Raw genomic sequence first — 22,522 nt, forward strand, 5'->3', positions numbered from 1 at the left:
AGGCTCCATCTGCTTTATGGCTGCATGCTCTGAGTGGCCTACTGGAACATAATTTTAGGTCCTGTTTGTGCTCTAATATACTCTGTTTGATGAAGGGCCACTTGTGTTTTTGGGCAAAACAAATTAATTAAATAATAGTTTAATGTGCACTTTGCATTTTAGAGCACTTAAGTTATGTTATTAAATTATAAATGGAACAAAGAAAAAGCTGACCCTGCATGCGTGTTGTAAACCCGTAATGGAAGCATTTTAGTGCAGGCTACATTCAAATAAAGCAGTGGAGAGAAATGTAGCTGATAAGAGCACTCTTATAAGAACGACTTGACTTTGACTCGGAATGCATGACTTCAAAAGGTCGACTCAAGTTGACTTTTTGATTTCAATTTCTACATAATTTCTTTCACTATTTTGCTGTAGTGTTTAGTGCAGCGAAGGCTGACGGCAATGACATAAGCTTTGAATGTACCTTATGATAAATCAAAGTCTTGGAGAATTGGAATCTAGACCTTGGATTAATGCCATGGCAATACTAGTTACGGCTGTTTCACTCAAAACCGCAAATATAAGTGTAATTGAAGGTCAAAACATCACCACTGTAGTCAGGGCATTTGCTCTGGGGACCATGATTGTCTGAATGTGACTAAGGCAGCCAGGAGATATTGAGATGTTTTGGTGGATAAGTGAAAAGAATCCCTTGCTGCGAGATAACAAAATTCTCAAAATTCACCGGAGGCAATCCTCTGGGCAATAAATATCTGTTTTAAATTACATGACCATGACTGCAGGGATGATTCCACCATACCTACAGCCATCCCAGCAGCAATGCTAAAACATTTCAAGCTGTGAGCATGAATTCCCTTTCAGAAACAGGTTCTTGAAAAGGAAATTATTCCGGTCTTTACAGATTGCTATACTCCACACAGCAGATACCATACAAAGATAGAAAAACAAACATTTGTAGAGGAGAGATTTCAGTCACATGCAAGTGTACTGACATGAAGACTGGAGAGCAGCGAGAGGAGAGTGGAGTAATGCATTGCAATGTTATGAACACTGCAATGCATTACAACCATGTAGAACTGTTTACACAATTTTCTGTCTACCACCACTTTGTAATTCACTATCAGTCACCGCACAGTGCTTTTCTCTTATTTATGTCGCCGGCATTTTGGCTCTAAGTGGTGCCTTGTCCGGCCAACCAGCTGCCTGCTAAAACCCATCTTACTCTGTAACAAAGACACATCTCCTCATGTCAGGACAGCTCATTCCACATGGAGATGTTTCTTTCAGTGAAGTGTTTGACTCACATCCCACATTTAGAGTCTAGTCAAACGAAAACCCGAAATTTACACTTGCCTACAACATCGAGGATGGCTGAGGCATCGTAGTTGTCCTCAATGTTCTCAGGCAACCAAAATTACATTCCAGATTGTTCTTTCAATGTGTGCATGCACAGCAACATTTAGACCCAGCTAGTGCCAGAGAAGAGATTCACTGTGTGTGTATTCCTAAAATAGCAGAACTGAGAATGAGTCATCATTTTGTAATGAAAGGTAAGACCACCTCATTAACCACACATCCACTAACAATGTAAGTTTATATTATGTGTTGTTCAATAATAAACTGATAAAATATGTGGTGTCGATCAGAGTCAATGATAGTAGTCATTGTTTCCTAAAGTGAAGCTCTACATTTCCAGGGTATCTCCTTATTCCTTAATTAACTTGAATCCTAAGGCAAACAAAAATCTCTTATGATGCTGAGATAGCAATCTCTGTGTTTGCCGTGAGAATGTCAGATGGGCTTCATTTTAGTCTTTTGTATCAACATGAAGGAGTAATCATGGTCTGCCAGCAGAAATGTCTGAATAAATTTTATCTTCAGACACTTGGATGCTACTAAATATGTTCAGTTCCATTTTGTGTGAAAGGTGGCCTGAAGGTGTGAAAGTGTTATATCCTGGAATATTTACGTTTGGCCGTGAACAGACTCTCTCTTTTGTTTTAATTTTGACCTACAGCTTTTTATAATCAGCACCCTAGATTTTCAATTTTAATAAGTCATTAGGGCCCTCAGTCCACGAGCAATGTTTAGCTACAGGCTTTTGTTTGCACTAATGAACAAAGCAAACAAAATTAATTATCAGTTTCATCTGAATTCTTTTTGGCCGATGTGGTTGGCGAGTTCAATTTAAAGCAGGCTTCACTCTTTTTCATATTTCTTCATATTTCACTCGCATGATTCTGTGCCTTCATACAGAAAAGGTCATACATGTGAAATAAAAACCTTTGAATCTCACTGAGACTTAAACCCTGGTTCATCAGGGTTAGAATTTAGGGTTAGAAAAAGAATTTGTTCAGCTTGCAGTGTGTAGCAGCACATTTCTAAGGAAAAGCGTCAGGACTCAAACCTACTTTTCTTTGCACTCAGCAGAGAAGTGCTGAACTTTTCATTTTCATTTTCATTCACCTATCTGTTCCCGGGACGTGACGGGTGCTGAAGCCAACCCCAGCTCACACTGGGTGAGCGCGGGGTACACTCTGGACAGATCACCAGTCCATCAGAGACCAACAACCAGTCACACTCAGACCTACGGACAATTTAGTGTCACCAATTAACCCAAACGTGATGTTTTTGGACAGTGGGAGGAAGGAAACCCACACAGACATGGGGAGAACATGCAAACTCCGCACAGAAAGACCCCAGGCTGGGGAATTGAAACCATGACCTTTTTGCTGTTGGGCAACCACGCTAACCACGAATCTGCTTTGGCGCCCAATTGCTGTGCTTAGTCAGCCATTTATCTGGAAATTGTCTGACTTAAGTCCCATCCCTCCCATTTCTTTTAGTCATTTTGGGTTTGCCTTTCAGGCTAGTTGAAGCACTAAATATTAAGCTTTGGCATGTGTATGTGTGGCAAGTATTATGTCCAGATAGCAGACAGATCTGAAATCCCCCATAAAAGTCATCGTAATTGGAACTTCATCTGCCCAAAACACAGTGTGGGCCTGTGAAGTCATTCACCAGGGTTTTTGGAGCTGATCTTTTACAATGTATGCAAGCAAAGGTCATTGCATTTCTGTAAACGGTTCCTTACACAAGAAGGATTTAAAGCTGGAAGGTCAAGAGGAATACATAGCTTGCAATTTTTAGTCTAAGTGAAATTATAGATCCTACACATCCCATAAGGATGCTCTCATATCTCCTCAGTTTTTTTTTTTTTCAAAACTCACACCTACACCTCCTTTACTAAAAACTTTTTTTTCCTCTTACGAGCCTCAAACAGATCTTGAACGTTTATATTTAGCACGAACATGACTTAATTATGGTGATATGCCACTTTGTTGAGCATGTAGAGCATTATCACACAAAGATTGCATGATGACGTTTTTTCTCATGTGTCAGTGTTTCAGTGTACAGTATGATCATCTGTCCTGCCCAAGGAGACCAGAGCAGTGTAGCATTGTTATTTTCAAGTTCTTGCTCCAGCTTTAAAGTTTAATGACAGATGCCCTGTCGTGGCATTGATGGGCTGTAGCGCTGTTTTTGTTTTGTTAGGTTTGAACACGCAATTCTGAATTGTGCCCTGTGACCTAAGCAGAGCACGTATAGAAAGTACGCATGCTTACATATATTTAAAATAACACAGCTAAGGGAGAATGTCAAGACGATGCTGTGTATGTTCTGTCTTCATAAAATAGGGAACTGGGCCTTCATTTGGCTCCTTATAAAGGTGCCTTACTCTCTTTATTCTGTGATGGCAAATAGGGACATGAGATTCGCACACCAGCTTATGCCTTAATGAGCAGGGGAGATGAGGTTTTGTCTGCAAGAAGGGCACATGTGTTGCCTCTTTAGATGCTGCTATCAAAGACAAGTACAAATAAGTAATTGACCCCATGTCCTTTTTCAACAAGCAGCTGTATTGTTGGGGTAGCTAGAAGCCTTTAGTCCCATGAATCTCATTTTTCATCTCAAACACAGCAAGCAAAATCCTGAAATTGATTCCTGTGTTGTGTTTCTTTGGAACATCTATGCCACAAGCATTCAGAGATTGCTACAAAGGCTTCACAAGCTCCTTGTTTGTCTGAGTTTACAGCTCATGGAGTATAGAATGGGTTTTGAGAGTGTGATGGAAGAAGAACAGAAGGCGGGGGCCGCAGGAGAGGCGTAGATTTAACAAGCTTATCTCGCTCCCTAATTCAGTTTGGGCCATCAAAGTGTTGTGGAGCTGACGTCGCTAGGGGCGGTCGTATTTTTTGACCGCTACCTGTGACAGCAATTACAGGTTCCCCCTTGAAGCATGCCTTTGTTTTGGTGGCTGACATGACTGCTTGGATAGAGCGAGATTACCCCAACGTTCTGCAACTGGAGCACAATCTAAGCCTCACAATGCGAAGTGTCATGCCTCTCTAAATCAACCAAGCAGCCTGTGTGCCTGTTTGTTTTTGGCCCCTTTAACTGCAGCGTCATTCTCATTATAACAGAGCTGTTGTTAAAAGGTAATCATATACATCACAGGAAATTACGATTGCCACAGATGCCTAAAACAAAACTGCAAACTACTTTATACAAAAAGGGAAGAAGTCCATTTGAAGGAGAAACTTCATGCATAGTGTATCCACAACAAATGAAGCATGTGCACATTGTGAGCAGCATCTGCATAATTACATAACCACAGCACAGCACAGCACTGTGAAGGGTTAAATTATGTGTGCACGCAAACTTCAGTGCCTTTTTTCCCCACTGTCATTAGCTTAACCTCTCGCAGTTTGAGTGCTTTGAGTCTACCCAGCCTGTGAGAGAGCCACTAGTTTGCTTTGTAGTCACTCAGGCATGATTTTGTCCACATGTGTGTCAGGACCCAGGTTTATAGCAGCTTATGTACACAACAGGGGCTTGACATTTAAGAGGGCCCAATACCCGAGCAACACTTCTAAATCTTTAAGTAGCTGGATGGGAAGAGAGGCTCTCGAGCAGCGTTTGAACCATACGAGAGGCAAAAACACAGTGAACGAGACCATCGACATCACATCTGAGGGGGGGGGGGGGGGGGGGAATAGTTTCAGGGCTTTTAAGATATTGCAGGTAATAAAAGTGTGGTGCAATGTGCCGAGATGCACGGTGGTGCTTTGCAATGTGTCAAGTCTGGGAGGTGGAGTGAACCTGAGCCATATCTTATGCACTACTACAATTTGTTTGCTCATTTGTTTAAAGTAGACAGGGCCCTATTTTGTTTTGTCAGAGCTGTGTGACGTAGTATATGTCGGCCTATGTCCATGCCAATTAGTGTGATGTATTGTTGTCTCAACGCTGTGTATATACAGCACAAGAAATAAATCTGCATGCTTATGTTTCTCTCTCTTGCTCTCGCCGTGCTTCTAAATTTTGCCAATATCTTCCCCGAAGCAAAATGCCAAGTCACACCCTCTCTTTGTACATTCTGTATTGACTATGATTTGGTGCTGCCCAGACATATGTGAGACATTTTTATGTTGCCATTTTCAGCTCTTTGTATTGAGGATTTAGAAATACACCTCCCACTGCTTTCAATTATTTACCCATTTCTTTGTCATTATTAATCAACATGGTCTTTTAAATTAAGTTAATTACATTGGAAGTTTTGGGAAATTAACACACTTAAGTTGTCATATTTATTGTTTTATTTATTTTATTTTATTATTGCTACAGAGAGGTAAAAGATATTTCCAGACTTGAACATGGCACAGTGCTTGTATAAAATTCTGTCATCTGCATGTGTGGTGTCATCATTCCAAGATCTAAATAGGTCTCTAAGGCCTTCAGAAAAAGAACAGGGATGCAGATTCTTCTGCCGAGGGATTTAAACAAAATAGAAAATCAATTTATAGATTCTAAGCAACTGCCAGCTTCATTCGGGACTAGCTGCCCCTTCTAAATTACATCAAGAAGAGATCATTTGATGCAAAAAAAAAAAAAAAAAAGTCTCCAACACTTGCTGAACATATAGGTAAATGCCAGTTTATTTTGGAGTGACTTTTGGAGTATGCCCTGGCCAGGTCAAAAGTGAAAGCATCATACCAACTCTGAAGTATGATGGTGAATGAGTCAACATCAGAGTAGTTGAAGATAAAGTGAGGCTGTCTGTCTGAAGTTTTAAGTTGACCTTTTAACATTTTATTGATCCTCAACTCAAAACCCACATTTGATGTTTTGCATAGATTGTTCATTCAAGAAAAACCTTCAAACATCGTGTAACTGAAGCAGTTTTCCCAGGTCAAAAACTTCAGTTCGCCAATGTCAGGGGCACATTTAGGTTCACAGGAGGTTGCAGTATGTCTGCTGAAATGGGTGATAATAACACATCTAACTACCGAGGCCCAGGACGTACAGTGAAAACTAATTTTCCTTTTTCCTTTTTTTCTGAGTATGTCACTTTTGTTCACTCAAAAAAGATCTAATGTTGGCCTGCATAAATATGTTGAAAAAGCATTTTCCATGGGATGTATTTTTTCACGTGGCTGTACATTATTCATCAAACACAAATAACACGGTGGAGAAATGTCACTTAAAAAAACGTTTGACTTGTGTATTCATAATAACAGAATATATTCACTGAAGCAGGGTGAACCAGGTAGAGCTTTCTTTTTTTTTTTTAGTCTTTTTTTGCAATTTGGGCTTCACCACACTCTTAATCCAGCAGTGTGGTGCACTTTTCTAAATAATGAGGGATGACTGGACCCTAACCTGTCAATACAAATAAGAAGCCTATGCACTGGCATCCTGGGACCCTGGTGCTGCAAATTGTTTGCAGCAAATGTGAGAAGGTATTAAAAATTAACCCAAATGGGGCATTCTGGGTCTCAGAAGCTGCTGCAGTGTGTGATTTCTGTTTTGCTGAGGCGAGGCTGTGGACTTAGTCTTGTTGCTCAATATTCTGTGAATAATAGAAAGTGACTTCTTGCGCCCAGTGCCTTTATACAGTAAAACCTCTCATAACTTCAGAAGAAAAAGGCAGATGGTGACAAGATTGGGAAAATGCATCGACTTTGAAATTTTATCCTCACTCTTCTCCCCTTTCCTTTCCTCTACCTGCAGGTGGACTTGCTTGTGCCAACCAAAGTGACGGGAGTCATCACCCAGGGAGCTAAAGACTTTGGCCACGTCCAGTTTGTTGGTTCATACAAAGTCGCCTACAGTAACGATGGGGAGCGGTGGAACGTATATCAAGATGAGAAACAAGGGAAGGATAAGGTAAGTTGCATTTTGCACCACAAAACAAGAAAAGAAACCAAGTTCAACCAGGGCTATCGACATATTGACTGAAAAGGCTGCATATCTGGATACAACACATTTATATGGTTGTGTACACAAAGCAGACTTATTGAAAAATCCTGTGGGATCAGAAATGCACGCCTATGGGTCATGTGAGTACTAAGGTTTTGAATTATATATCATACTAAGAAGGCAAGGGGCATTCTGAGTAGAGAGAAACGGTGTCGACAGAGAAATGCAAAGAAAGGATAGAAACCCACAGAAACACAAAGCAGTAAATGTCAAACAGGTAACTACTAAGAATGGGCATGTCCATTCTTAGACCTGTCTGTTTCTCTCTGCACTTTTCTGCAGCATCTCCTTATCCATGGCTCAAACTGAGGTTGCCGGCTCTGCCCTGCTGCCTCTCTCTGGTCTATGATCAGATAAGAATGTGCTGTCAACCCTGCTCTGGCCAGTCGTATGCTGCAAATCGTGTTTACAGCCCTTCAACAGAGTACACATGTCCATTCCAATTGCCCACAACAGCGGAGACACCACAGGGCTGCAGCAGCCTCTCTGCCGATATCAGGGGCGCTGCAGGCAGCAGGTTGGAGCTAAAGCCGATCCCCCCTTGTCTTTTGAACACTGGCGGCAACGGAAGCAATTTACTTTTCTCTCCTTCTGTTTTAATGAAAAATAAGCCTAGCTTCTCCTGCTTATTGATTTATCGGCAACTGTCAAAAATTAAGAAGCAGAGATTTTGGAGACCGCGTACCTTCCTATTAAACAGAATACTGAAGACTCAGACTGGCCAAGATAATCATTGAGTATTACAGGCTCTTTTTGAAACTACAGGGTCATTTAAGTCTTCACCTATAAGTATAACATGTCGCAAAAATATACATGATCATATGAAGACTGGAATCTCATGAAACAAAATTGATCCATGAACAGTTTGATGTTTTGCCTGGCCGGGGTGGCATCAAGGTGGCAGCAAGCTAAACAGGCTATGCCCAGCACCATTTTCCAGCTTCTCCTAGGGGATCCCGGGGCATTCCCAGGGCAGATGGGATATGTAATGCCTCCAGTGCTTTCTGAGTCCACCACAGGGTCTCCTCCTGGATAGTCGTGCCAGAAAAACCTCCAAAGGAGGGCACCCAGGAGACATCCTAATCAGATACCCAGACAGCCTCAGCTGGCTCCCTTTGAGATGAAGGCACAGCGGCTGTTCCCTGCAGATGTCTGGGCCACTCAGCCTATCTCCAAGGCTGAGCTCAGGCACCATGTGGAGAAAACTCATTTTGGCCACTTCCATCAGTGATTTCTTTTTTTTTTTTGGTGTCCCCCCAAGAGCTCATGGCCAAAAATGAGGATCGAGTGGTAAATCGAAAAGCTATGTCTTCCGGCTCAGCTCTCTCTTTACTACAGTGGTGGAGGACAACGTCTGCACTCCATTTTTCTTCAGCTACAGAACATCTCAATCAATTCATACACTCCTTTACTTGGGCCAGCATTGTATCGCCAAACTCATGGGGGAGGAATCCCCTGTTTTCCAGGAGATCACCATATTTGCAGAGATAATTCAATCTGAGCACTTACAATATTCAGATTCCGATGTTGTCATGCATGACTGCTACCGTTTTTGTGGCTGAGTAACCTCCCAGTAGTTTTGTCAGCTTTACCATATCTAATTTCAAATAATCAACCCTATTTGACATCGTATTTGATTCATAATCTATGGTACATTGATTTAAATTTCACTTCAGTCTATAAGCACATTCATTTGTTCATGCAAATGTCTTTCACTCATTTAAAAGTGATGATGTTTCAGTAGGAAATCATTGGCTTATAGGTTTGTAATGGCTTAAAATGCTTGAGTCACAAATTTTCTGTCATACTTAACTTCATAGTTCTTTTGCAGTCTGTGCACATAAAAGCATCAACTATGATATCTGAACTCCTAAAGTTGATTGTGAATGGTTTGTAGAAGTTATGGGGTAACGTCAGCTGTCAGTTTCAGAGCATGATTGTTATTTTGTTTGGCTCAGTGTGATCTATCTCGCACTGTAATGTGACAGCTCTTTTTTTATTTTTATTTTTTTTATAGTTCTTCTCTATAGCCAGTTATCAATTTATGCCCTTATCCTGTTTTGCAGAACCAGTGTAGCAGCCAACGGTTAAAATATGTTTTCACCTCTGCAGTCAAATTCCTTGCTTGAGGAGTTTATAATTTCCACACCCATGATGATCTCTGGACATGGGCCACTGCAGGCTTAGCATGATTACCAGGCTCAATACTGAGCACAGGAAGCTTTCCAAAAGGCCTGGCGAGCATCATCCGCAATCACACACGGATGGAGAGAGAAGTATTTCTCCCTTCTCTGGATCCTTTTAAGCTTATTGTGTTTTATTTTTTCAATCTCATTTTGAGAAGAAAAAAAAAGAGCTATACCTTCACTACAACAACCACGCGACATCTGATCTATAATTCAGAGCAGATCCAAGGAAAGGCAGTCAGTCTGAGAGTATGCACATGCGGTGCTGTATTAGAGGGCAGGCATGTTTAGCTAAACCTCTAAAAATGTCAATCAGTTTATCCCTAGTAGAGCCCAGAGGCTGTTCAGATGTATGATTCTTCAAGGTGTTTTCCCCCTTCACTCAGCTGAAGTAGCCATTTATGCTAGAGGACACATTTGGCTGTTGAACTCCCCAGGGTGCTCCTGCCACACGGCAATGCTTCACTTGGACAGGGTATATTGTCTGTGTGTGGGTGTGTGCGTCTCCCTGTCTGGTTTGGGCACAGTGATAGAGGCTTGTAAAAATTCACCTCAGCTCCCCCCTTCAGCTCCTGCGAGGCAGCGGCTGCAGGCAGTTACATCTAGATTGAGAGAGGAGGCTTTGTCAGAATGCAAATGTCAAAGCGGGGCACACGACACACACACCGCAGTAACGCTCCATAAAATCCATGGAGTGCAGTGTTTGCCTTTTCTTTGTGCAAAAATCCCAAATACCAGTGCGCTGCACTTTGAAGCAACAAGTAACATCTTCATCTATGGTTCAAACACAATTAAAGTTGAGTACAATGCATTCTTATATATCTCCCTGGCTGCATTCCCACACACACATGCTTTCAACACTGGGCCACTGTGTTGTCTATTGCTGCACCCCTGGCCTTTCCTGCTGTCAATATTTATGCAGCAGATGAGGGCAATCAAGCACTAAAGTAATTGATTTTAGTTGAATAGTTTTTCATTAAGGGGACACCGGGTTAATTAGCCATTAGGGTCCTCAAGTCCCACAGGGTCATATGGTAACCTGCTGCTAAACACTGTAGCTGTGATCATTTTATCATCATTTTAAGGTTATCCACTTGCTAGTGATATTTCACAGTCTTGGGGAACGTGACGTGACGTTTAAACATACTTCTGGATGAATAAAATGCATAACTAGATAACGTATTCCTAGCTCCTTGTAAGACGTAAGTGGCTGTGCATTTCAGCTTGATTGAGTGTAGCCGCCTGCTCTTGAACTTTCAATGAATCTTTGCTGGAGTCACGTCAGCTGGCTCAAGGGGCCAGAGATCAGAAATATCCGGGCAAACTGCTGCCTTGTATGGCCTGTGTTTTCTCTCCAGACGCACACAAGGCCCGCCTTGGCAGTGCAGGACCAGCCTGGAAAATCAATAGTTGGAAGCAGACCGGTGTTCCCCGGGGTCTGAAGACACAAACAGAAATGTGACCTGTATGTTTATGTGTTGACTACGGGATAATATAATTACAGTCGGGGAAGTGAGAGATCCCTTCACCTGGCTCACATGTATTTGACTAACAGGTAAGATGTAAAAACACCTTGGATGTGTGTGTTAGCCGAAGCCAAAGGGTTAATTATCTCAGTTTTGCTGCTGCTTCTGTTTTGCATGTGCTGATCAGAATTTTTTTTTTCCCTCTTCAGTACTGTCACTTTGGCAACACTGAAAAATGTGAAAAAGTATTATTGCTAAAATATTATAGTTGACATTTAGCAAGAAGAAGTACCAGCTGGCTCTTTGTGCATCCTGCCATGATGTCAGGGAGGATGAACTCTGGTCAAACACAGCAGGTCAGGCTGTAGCTGGAGGAGCTACCGCATTTACACTCTGCTCGATCCGTATGTTAGTCTCTCATTGCTGAACTGGGACATAATTACAATCTATTATTTCCTCTGCTTAATGAAACCTCACCGTAATTAAACTCATTTGAGTCTGATACTGTAAAAGTCACTATTTACAGAAGCCAGCAGGTTTTGTCACTGTGATAACTCAACTACACAGTGTGTCAGCTTTAATTAAAGTTTGGCTAAAGCAGTAATAATATGTAAATATGTAAATATGTAATGGCATAGGGAACATATATATATATATATATATATATATATATATATATATATATATATTATAAGCTACTGCACAAGGGTTTTTTATGTTGAAACTTTGTAGTGTATACATACCGACACCTATTTATCTGTGTGTGTGTGTGTGTGTGTGTGTGTGTGTATAGTATTAAAATTCATTAAAGCAGCATGTCACTTGCAAATGAATAAATGCAGAGCAGAAACTTTCTTTCTAACCGGTAATCACAGGAGATGATTGAGTGTAATACAGCTTGTTCATTTGCCGGTAATTGCCGGGATCCTCTCGTCACACTGTGCTGCCATTGGGCTGGACATATTTCAAATGACATATTTTGTTTTATTTTATTCTTCCTTCCCCTTCACTCTGTGTTATTTAATACACTAACAGTCAATGTGAAAACACTTTTAATGCTTCAGTTGCTATTTCAAGATTATTAGTCCTTTTATTTAGATTCTTCACATATCCTGTTGCGGCCTCTGGCAGATTCTTGTCATGTATCAATCAGCAGCAACTTTTATGGTCTTCCTTCATGTTTTAATGTTTTAATACTGTATTGTGCAGCAATATGCATAAATTGCACAGTTATCCTTTTCCTTTATCAAATGTTTACAGCGTTTTCCTAAAATATTCAGCAGGGGAGAATGAGATGAAAACAATTTTTTTTTTTTTTTTTGTGTAGTTGATTAGTGAAATTGTATGCTCCGTGCAGTGTAACAATTTTAACTTCATTACAGAGTACCAGTGAAAGCAATATGCAGTTGGGAATAACCATAAAAACGCACCTAAAAAGGTGTGAAAGAAAATGAGTGTAATTGATTCTTGTCTATTAACATTCTTTCTTGTGTTTATTTGGTGAAAAAGTGCTTCGAGCTGTTGTTTGTTAAATTTGTTATTCAAAATTGTGCTCATTTTCTGTATGAGCAGACTTTATAAAAACTGCAGAATTCCATGAGAAGATTTGATTTTTTTTCCTCTGATTGCTGGAAGAGGGAAAAATGACTGAATGACTGAGGGCTGAATGTCATGAGAAGCAGCATTTGTTTGCCTGTCTGGAGATGCATACAGATCCAAGCTAGAGTATAAATGAGAGAGGCAGGGGGGATAGTGGTCTGCAGGAAGAAAATGATGAAAAAGCGTGCTGGATGAAAAGGTGGCCTGCACTCATCTTTGTTAGACGTGTGAAATGAGGAAAGTAATGAAAGTGTACACCTGTCATATGATTCCAGCTTCTGTCCTCAGTCAACTAACTCTTTTAGAACAATATATGCCATGAAGGAAGTCACGCTAATGGAAATACGCACAGATCTGAGGAGGAGGAGTTAAAGGTTTCATATCTTGTCACATTATTGCATATTGATCTGGGACAATTAGATCCTGTAGAGGCGCCTACCACAGGACCGTCTAATGGCTCACAACAGCATCTGTGATGCACATAAACACACATGGAAACAGTTTTTTCAGGCTTCTGCAGAATTCTGCAGAAGATTTTTGTTTCATAAGCGCTATAATTATATAATGTAGCGCTGTTCGTTTTGCAGGAGTTTTATAATGATGACAATGGCATTGGGCTTTTTCCAATTATAATGCTTCAGGTTCGCACACGCACTGATATCAAGCTTAAGTTCCCTGAAGCTATTATATATTTGAAGAATTACAAAGAGACTCATTCTCTTTGATAGTGACCCCATGAAAAAAGCTAAGTAAAAACAGTAGCTTGCTTGTTGGAGCTTCATATTTTATTTTGCGTCGACTGAAAATGGTTTGTTGTATATTTGGTTAAAAACCAAAAAGTAAACATTTCAGTCAACTAATAAAAACCAAAGATAATGAGAGAGCGTTTGAGTCAAACAGTTTCACTTCATCCTTAAAAGGTTTTCATTTTCATTACTGTGAACATTAAGTTGAAACAGTTACATATATTAAGTTCAGGATTATGTTTAGATTAACTGTGTTATAGTTGAATTTATCATTCTCATGAAACAAGAACTAATTTGTCCATGCAAAAGTTGTCTTATGCGTAAAGTGGAATTATTTTTTGGTTCATTTGGTTAAAAAACAGGATAGACTCCACTGAGTTGTGCTTTTTTGAGTTCACATTGCAAAAATTTTGCGTTAATTTTGTGTTCAATTATAGTTTGACCAATTCTTGTTTTTGCATGGTTTAACTTACCACTGGGAGGCATCTTCATGGTGCCATTACACTTAATGTTTGCGCTCCTGTCTTTCAACAAACACAGATGGAGTGGTGTTTGCTGAAGCCATATTCCACACTGTGTGACTATGGCTTTGAATATTTTGTCCACGTGTCCAAAAACGTTTTTTCTCTATAGTTTCCGGCATGACCATCGTTGTAGCACCTGCTATGATACCACCAATCGTGTGTTGACTGACTAAATCCAGCACCAGTTCCCAGGACCGTTTGACAGGGTGCTGTTTAAGGCTCCGTTCTAAAATTGGGTGAACTCACCCAGTCCTCTCACAGCACCTGCTTGGATTCAGCATAATGATTTTCCATCTCACACAACAGTGACTCCCATTACATCCCAATTACACAGGCATAATCATGTCTGTGTAAATTAAATGATCATATCCTTCAATGAAACATTCCCTGTAGATACAGTTCTTCCTAATATACTTCATTCTGCTGTCTATTAAGCACACACCAACACAAAGCTTCTATTAATCAACAACAGCCCACGTCCCTGTATGACAGTTATGTTCCTTTGTATACAGCAGCTTTTTAATCCTCAAACTGTTGTGTAACGCTTTGTAAAGGTGACGCATTCTTAAATCTCAATGAGCAGCATCGAGTAAATACAATGACATTTTCATAGCTTTCAGTGAGGGATGTGCTCTTGGCCACATGATAACAGAGAAGATGTATTGCTGCAGAACGGACATTAGTCTGTCACGCCATATATTATGACTTTTATGGAACCAAAGCTTGGGGGGGGGGGGACAAGGCTTTGTGTTCATTTATTGCATCCGACAAATCGTTTCTTGAGTGAAAATGGCAAAAATTCAAAAAGATGAATGTCAAAATTAAAAGAAAACAAGGCCAACGAGCGCAGGGTGCATGTTAATAACACAAGCTCTCAGCGAGGAGGAGAAAACAACAGCAGACGCCTGTCACTAATTGTAAAGGTAGGACTTTCAGCTGTGCCGGTCTAACAATGCAAAATTTCCTGCAGGGGAAAGTGCTGATGTGCGCTTCTGTGTGATGCATAACAGGAAAGCGCCGAGAACAGACTCCTGCGAATGTGCAGTTATTGGCAGTGTTTGAAATGAAACAGTGATTGGCTGCACTTCACTGGCTTTTCAGACATTAAGGCCTTCAAGGTATCTGGAGTCTGGAGAAATCAGACAAGAAAAGCACCAGGAAAGTTCTGCACCTGCCTCCCGTTGAAGAGATTTTACCTTTTAAAAGCTTCTGAATATCTCTGCAGCACTGATGTGAAAGGGAAGCATATATCTGATCAATGTTTTTGTATGAAAAACAATCATTGGATGATAAAAAACATTAACGATTCCACCTTTCTGCTGTTTCCACAGGTGTTCCAGGGAAACTTTGACAATGACACACACAGAAAGAACGTGATAGACCCGCCCATCTATGCCCGGCTCATCCGGATCCTTCCCTGGTCATGGTACGGCAGGATCACTTTGCGTGTAGAAATACTCGGATGCACAGAGGAAGAGTGAAGCCCTTTCCTCCATCTTTCTTGCCATTGCCCCCTCGTCCCCCTTGGCATACTGGAGTATCTCACCCAGTATTTCAAAAATAAACTGTGCAACCTGTAAAAAGAAATTGATTTCCAATGGATTTTTCAAGAATAAGTGTTTGGTTGTGGTGGGTTGCTGTTTGTTCTTTTGTACAATGATTTCGAACCTGCCCCTGATCCACTTTTGTCTTTTCGTTCTTCCTCCTTAAAGTGTGATCGTTGTCTTTTTATTCTTCAAGATTTGCCATCCTGTTTGGAATGAACTTCTGTAATATATATAATGGGAGGGGTGGGGTTGGGGCGGCAGGGGCGGAGCTGGAAAAGTGGGTCTCACTGTGGTTTTAACTTGTTGACATGGAAGCTATTGTACAGTATCACTTTTTAACAAGGATGTGAAATCTGTCTGCCGTGCTTCATCGGACATAATTAACCACCATCACACCATAACTAAACTGTCTAAAATACAACGTAGAGATCACACGTTATCACGTTATCAAATATACTTTTACTTTGAAATACTTACACCTCCTTCAGCTATGCTTTTACCCTTATTGACACTGGCATTACTACATCAATGAAAACACTATTAATGCTCTTGTATTATATTTAAAAGACTAAGAAATTGCATGGTGTGTGAATTATAAATGTATACCATGACAAATCATTTACAACCTCTAGCCCTGAGAGAAACTGGCTTTGATTTAGGGACCTATTTTTATGTGCATTTTTAAATAGCTCTGAAGCATTAACACACACTGCAAAAGCTTACTGGACATGACTTGTACCTGAAACAATGGAAAAGCACTGCGATTTAAGGTGATACTGCAACGCTGACACTGAGGTTCATCGGCCCTCTAGTAAATGTCTGCTCTCATAAGGAGTTTCCATTTTTCATTTGAAATGATTTCGTCATCACAACGCTTTTCTAAGCTATTTGGAATCACTGTTGTTTCGGGGTTTGTTTGTTTTTTTTTGTTAGTTTAGTATTTATTTAGATTTATTTGTCTCAGCTGTCAAATGCATACAAATGTATGTTTAATGTCTTAGTCTTGTCTTGGAGATCAAAGTTAAATCTATTAAAAAGCTCAGGATAGATGTCATTAATAGTAACTGGCAAATGTATCATTTTAGGCCACCTATTTAAAGATTTGTGTGTATTATTTGAAATGTCAAAATGAGCAAGAGCAATTGTTTAAAATCCATATATGCATAATTCAAATATTGAAAGCAGTCTTATTTTTTGTTATCCCTGATACACGCTGATTAATTAATTTCTTTATTTTCAAAAGAGAGAACCAGTCCAAGATTAATAATATATTCATTTGAGCCATTATTCCAAACCTACAATGAATCATGGTAACAGAAAAGATGTCTGCAGTAAATATGGACTGTGTCTTTATTTCAGGGAGATTAATCTGCGTTGAAATAACATGGTCATGAAATCTGTGGGTATTTTCACATAACGCCACAGCAGCTCACTGCAGGTTCAGACGGTTACAGGGTGCTGACAAATTTCAGGAGATGAAGATGCCATACGCCCATCACAGTGAAACCTTATGTTAATTTAGTTTTCAGTATACAGCTTCTGCTGTTGGCTGCATCCTGCAGTAAACTGCGATGCTTGGCTGGTTGAGTAAATGGAAATACACAAGTAGCTGAGGTACGGAAGCAGTGTCAAAACTTACAGCCCATTCTGCACGGCTTAAAAATAGACCTGGATTACTCCTGTGGGTTCCGCTCTTGACTAGTTTCCCTAAAGTTCTCAAGTTCTCCAATAAGAACTGAAAGGAGCCAAGTCTACTTCTATGCTTCATGTTTCACTTGGGATTTGTCAGCTTTCAGTCGCTTAACTAACCAATCATTTCCAACTGTAGGAAAACACTGTTTCTTTTCTGAGACTGCAGCACAACCTGAAAGGGTTGTGACAGGAAAACTATATGTAATTTAATCCATCAAAATTTAGTTGTCTGGCTAGATTCGAAATACGAGCGTGTCACTGTTATTTTCATCACTTTATATTAAAACGAATAAAAATACATTGGAATCAAACATTGTGATGAAATGTGCAGCAAGAAAACATCCAGCAAGGCGTCACTGCACAAACATACTGGAGTTTTCTTGGTATTGTTGCGTATCGAGGCATTTTCAGCTGTCATGCCATAAACATGGTTGTTGTTGTCGTTGAACAGTAAATGTTTCAAGTAAAAAAAAAAACAAAACAAAACAAAACAAAAAACGAATGTTTTGATTGGTGTCCGGGTAAGTGAAACTGAGTATTGCTAACTCTATTCTGGTTTGGCTTATAATATTCTAATATATAAATTGTGGACTGTAACGGATTTGATGTGTCTTTAAGAGATGGTGGAAAGGTTTCCTTGTGTCACTGCCAGCTCATTCAAAGACTGACTGTGTGGATTATCGATATGTGAAAGCAGTTATTGGCTGTGAGTAAATGAGTGACTGTTATTCTGACACAGAATCAGTGTAAGCAAATGATTTTTCCCAGATTATTATTCTTGAACAGTTTTTGGATTCTTCAGCTCTTTCTCTCCAAGTAGCTATATCTTAGCCATAACCTGCTCTGTTGGACCTTTGAAGTTGGTTTCCTGTGAGCTCTTATCACTGAGCCGCCCAGCTACAAAGCTTTGATGAAGTTTGCATGAAGTATGAGGTTGGAACACAACAGAATAACGAAGATGTCCACTGGCACATTATCTTCTTGCATATCATAAAAGTAATAGCTTTTACTTCGCACTCACCATTGATCATCTTGTGTATTGTAAAACTTCCTGTGATGGGTTAAAAAGGGTCACAAAGCGGAAACTCATCCTGCCTTTGTATGTCTGCGTCTGCTGATCACTTATTATTTCTTACCTCCTCAGTCTGAGTGCCAATCACTATCTAGAAAACCATACCTATTGAAATGCTGGTTAGGTTGGATCCTGCAGAGGAGAGTTGTGTACAGTCAAAAAAGATGTTGCTTCAAACAAAAGCTCTTTCAGTTTGACAAATAAAAACATATCTGCGAAAATGACACGGTTGGATGTTTTTCTTTTCTCGTAGATCTTGATACAGGATATATATTTATATATATAGATATATATGTGGAAGTGTCAGTCTTACATGTTAATGAATAATAATAATAATAATAATTACAGTGAATTCCTATAGTTTCAGTATTTAGCAGGTCCCAACATGTGCTTGCCATTGCTGACTCAGCTAATCACAACTTTCGCACAAATTCACATCATTGGTAATTAAAAAATGAATAAATTCAAACAAAGGAGTAGAAATACACTTACGCTTTGGGTTGTAATTCATCTGATAAAGAAGTTGTTGCACTGTTGGGCCCCCTACTCCATCAAGCTTAGCTACGTGTCAACACGTTTTACCACATAGAGTTGCCTTCATTGATTTTCTCGGCCCTGCCATTGCCAGTTCCTGTGTCTCCCTGGTGACGTCTCACAGATTTGGCAGGAGATCAGAGCGAGTCACGGGGCCAGCTCGGCGGTGGTACCTGAAATGACCAGTAATAATTCTGTTATCAAAGAGTCAGTGCAGAGGGGGAAGTCATTTCCTCGTAACTCAGGCGAGTGGAGCCATTCAGCAATCAAAAGCTCATTAGAAAACAATCAGTTCAGTCTTGTGTCCTTTCCATTAAAGGTTTATCAGTAAAGATTACATATTCAAACTAAGAGTGACCACTTTTTCTTTTTTTCTTTTTTTCTTTTTTTTTGGCGAAGGGTGAGGACTCTTTAAGTAGATGTTTTGTGCATCCTGCAGCTAATCAATGCAGGGCACATTCACAGTCACACTCTGTGATCTGCTCATTGTGTCTGATGAAAAAAAGTTGCATTGGTCTTTTCAACTATTCTGGGACTTTTAACTCGGTTTCAACTTTTTATCTCCGTTTGCAGCGCTATCTCAGTAAGGTAGAGTAATTTCTTCCAAATGCAATGTTGTCAATTATAAGAAAATAATATCATTGTTTGAATTTGATAGATTCGACTTAATTAGTGCAGCTGGCTGGAGGGAGCTGATAGGAAATATTGTAGTCAGAGCTGTTTGAATTTGTTGCTGTTATCAAAGGGCAAAGGTTTCATTACATCCAGTCGAGCCTGGAGAAAAAAGGAAAGCGACAGGATCATATGAAGATGTTTGCCAGGCACGAAAATAATATTGCAAAATATAATGTTCCCTTTTCTTTTTTTTCTGTCAGGAACATTATCACTATTTCTGTGACTGTTGCTGCACACATTAGGACATTTCTAAGGCATTTCTCTGTGATCTGTTTCAGCTCTTTATTCTTATGATTTTCACATCATAGTGGAGGTTTTTTTATTTTTTTTATTTTTTTACCTTTTACCTTTCTACTCGCAATCCATGAGTATGCACCAGTTCCTGGAATTTTTATCTGCTTTCATGAATGTGTTGTGCTTATTCAACATTTCTATAGTTCTTTGGATTTCTCTCTATTCATTGACCTTTTCTTTTTTTACTTTTAACTTACTCATGAAAAGTGCATAATTCTATAACCACTATCAAAAGGAAAGCCATATTTATTCTGATAATTAAACTGCAAACCAATGGAATGAGTCTCCAGATTAAAAGTGTCACTATATTGTATAAACTGGGGGTGGAGGCAAGCGACACATTAACTTACAAAAGATCTTAAAAAAAAAAATAAGCTGGTTTAACATTGCTCCAATTTAATTCTTGAAAACTCTTAAAGCATGATAAGTCACTTGTATGTGTGAGAAATTGTTATTTATGGTTATTAGCGATCAGGAGTGTTACTGTGATAGAGTGGTTGTACTTTAATAACAAGTGTTTAAAAAATCCCAAAAAAAGAATCCTATCAAATTTCACACAGTGGCATCAGAGAACTTTATGAAATGTGAAGCGGGTTTCATCAGGATCCATTTCAAGCATGTTCCTTCCTCTCTGAATTTTACAGGTTTCAACCATGATGCTACCCAAGCCTGGGATGTATTAAAAGAAGCATATAATGAATCAGAAAGGTTATATTTGAAAGGCCAGAATGAAAGAGCTACAGGAAAAAAAATGTTCACAGAGAGTGTAATATGATCTGGAGTCCCTCTGACTGCCTGTCTATAGAATGCACAAAAAGCTATTTGAGGAAATGTCTGGAGATTAGAGGTCTTGTTCCCATCAGGCGCATGTCCACCCTTACGCTGTAAAACCTTACATTATGAAGTCAGCAGAAATGACAGGGCACAGATCACATTTAATGCTCCTCTGCTGTTCCCGTGTATAGCTGGCTGATAAGTTTAGCAAAGGAGGTCATAGGGAAGCACAGCAGACGCAACGAAATCTCCGGGGACGAGTGTATCAGTGTCAGGGATGAATGATCAAATTGTGATCCATGATGGGCAACATTATTCCGATCCTTTAGATGGCATCCATTTGTAAATTCAGCTTTTGGTTTTTCTGAGGTCTGCTCCTTCCCCGGGGCTGACATACTATGCAATGGGATGAGATGGAGGTCATTTAATTGTCTTACTGATACATGTCATGTGATCACGGCAGCTATCCAAACAACGATAGTGTTGGCAGATCCCTGACTCATTCTGCAGATGGCATAAACAAAATGATTTCCACACGCACGTCTATCTTGACAAATTCATTTAACAACAATTTGTGCATGGCTAAACAGTTTGCACTATAGTTGTCCCACTGGCACACAGTCCTGCATGGATCAATGATTCTAAATTTATTATAAACAGCTCAGGACTTTGGTCCAGATGCCCTGCAGCTCTTTTGCTGAGCATAAGTGGTGCATCAGATTGGGAGGAGGGTGGAGGGGGGGCAGGCTTGTGAGTGTCAAGCTGGAGGGAAATGGAAAATGCTCAGAAGGACGGTGACCTGAAAGAGGTTCTCATTTACAGCTTACAGTTGCCCTATCAGCCGTGTTGTCAGCCATCAGCAAAGACATTATTAATTAAATACTTATTAAGGCTTTCCAGAGTCCGGCGTGTCATTATGAGCAGAAATAGAACAACCGTTGGTTGGCCGATGTGATGTCTGGCAGATAGTTATCCAAGTGATCACCTTTACAGAAAATGTTTACACTGGTCTCTTTTTGGTCGTAGGCACCACCTCTTCAGTAGAGTTGTGAAATGAATATGTTCTTTTTTTTTTTTTTGGGGGGGGGGGGGGGTCTGTTTGTTTTCTGTAATCAGTGTGCTTTGTGCCAGTCACATTCATGGACAGCTGCTAAAGTCGTGATCTCTGCTCCGTGGAATAATGTCCACTCAGCCATCCTCACATTGATCTCATTTCATACCGCATTTGTAATCTAAAACTGTGATGACAAACGCTGTGCCTCAGCCAAAACGTCTTGCATCTGGTACATTAGAGCACCACCCAATGTTTGAGCTATAAATAGTGTCACTTATCATATGGACTAAATTTGCCTGCGTGCGCCTCCGTTTGTCACAATGAGTATTGAGGGCAAGTGAGCTTCAAGTGCCCTGATGCGCTCCTCTTGTTATCCTGTTTGTGTAGTCTTTAGGGAGCTTTGGCAGAATCAGGCCAGTCTTGTGTGTACTCTTCACCTCTCTAATGAAATTGATGCTAATGTAAGTTTAGGTTCAGTTTTTGCTCTGGTAGAACATTCAAGTGGGACAGAAATTGCCACTAAAAAGCTCCTGAAAGAATCAAACTAACTTCACGTTTCTCAGAGAGGTCGCCTACGGTGCCTTCTCACATATACATGCAGCAGAAGCAAGAATGAAGGTCTCCATTTCCTGTGTGTTTCTGCGTGTTTTTCTCCTGAAGAAAAAACGAGGTGTCGTCAAATAGGTATCAGGAGGTCATGTTTGTGTTCGGGACACTCATGCAAGTTTACAAATTTCCCCCAGAAGAGTCATTATTTTACTGAGATTTGTGTATCTCTGCGCAGTAAATGTACTCAGAAAGGGCGAGGGCTTTCGTTCTCGGCTGTCAGGCACAGGTTTTTGATTTTTTTTCTTGAAGTTTAACAGCATTAGTCATGATCGGTTGCTAACGTTTAGATTTTTCCATTCTGATACACTAAAAATAAGTATTTTTTTTTCTTGAACTGTCAATTCAAAGTTGCATTAATCCCTTTTTGGCGCTGTCGCAGTAACAGGTGCTTTTAATGAACCATTAGCTCCCCTCAGCCAGATGG

The 22,522-nt window shown here is 40.1% G+C and overlaps 1 protein-coding gene across 1 annotated transcript in view; it reads left to right on the plus strand.

The window, feature by feature from the left end:
- Positions 1 to 15,663, plus strand: part of edil3a (EGF-like repeats and discoidin I-like domains 3a) — a 96,357-nt gene extending 80,694 nt beyond the window's left edge. Inside the window, exon 9 of the mRNA XM_029510354.1 lies at positions 15,179 to 15,663. Coding sequence (XP_029366214.1) covers positions 15,179 to 15,328 — 150 coding nt within the window. The 3' untranslated portion in view covers positions 15,329 to 15,663. The remainder of the gene's footprint in view (positions 1 to 15,178) is intronic.
- Positions 15,664 to 22,522: the final 6,859 nt, after the last annotated feature.

This window comes from Echeneis naucrates, chromosome 9 (assembly GCF_900963305.1).
Source record: "Echeneis naucrates chromosome 9, fEcheNa1.1, whole genome shotgun sequence".
Classification (NCBI taxonomy): domain Eukaryota; kingdom Metazoa; phylum Chordata; class Actinopteri; order Carangiformes; family Echeneidae; genus Echeneis; species Echeneis naucrates.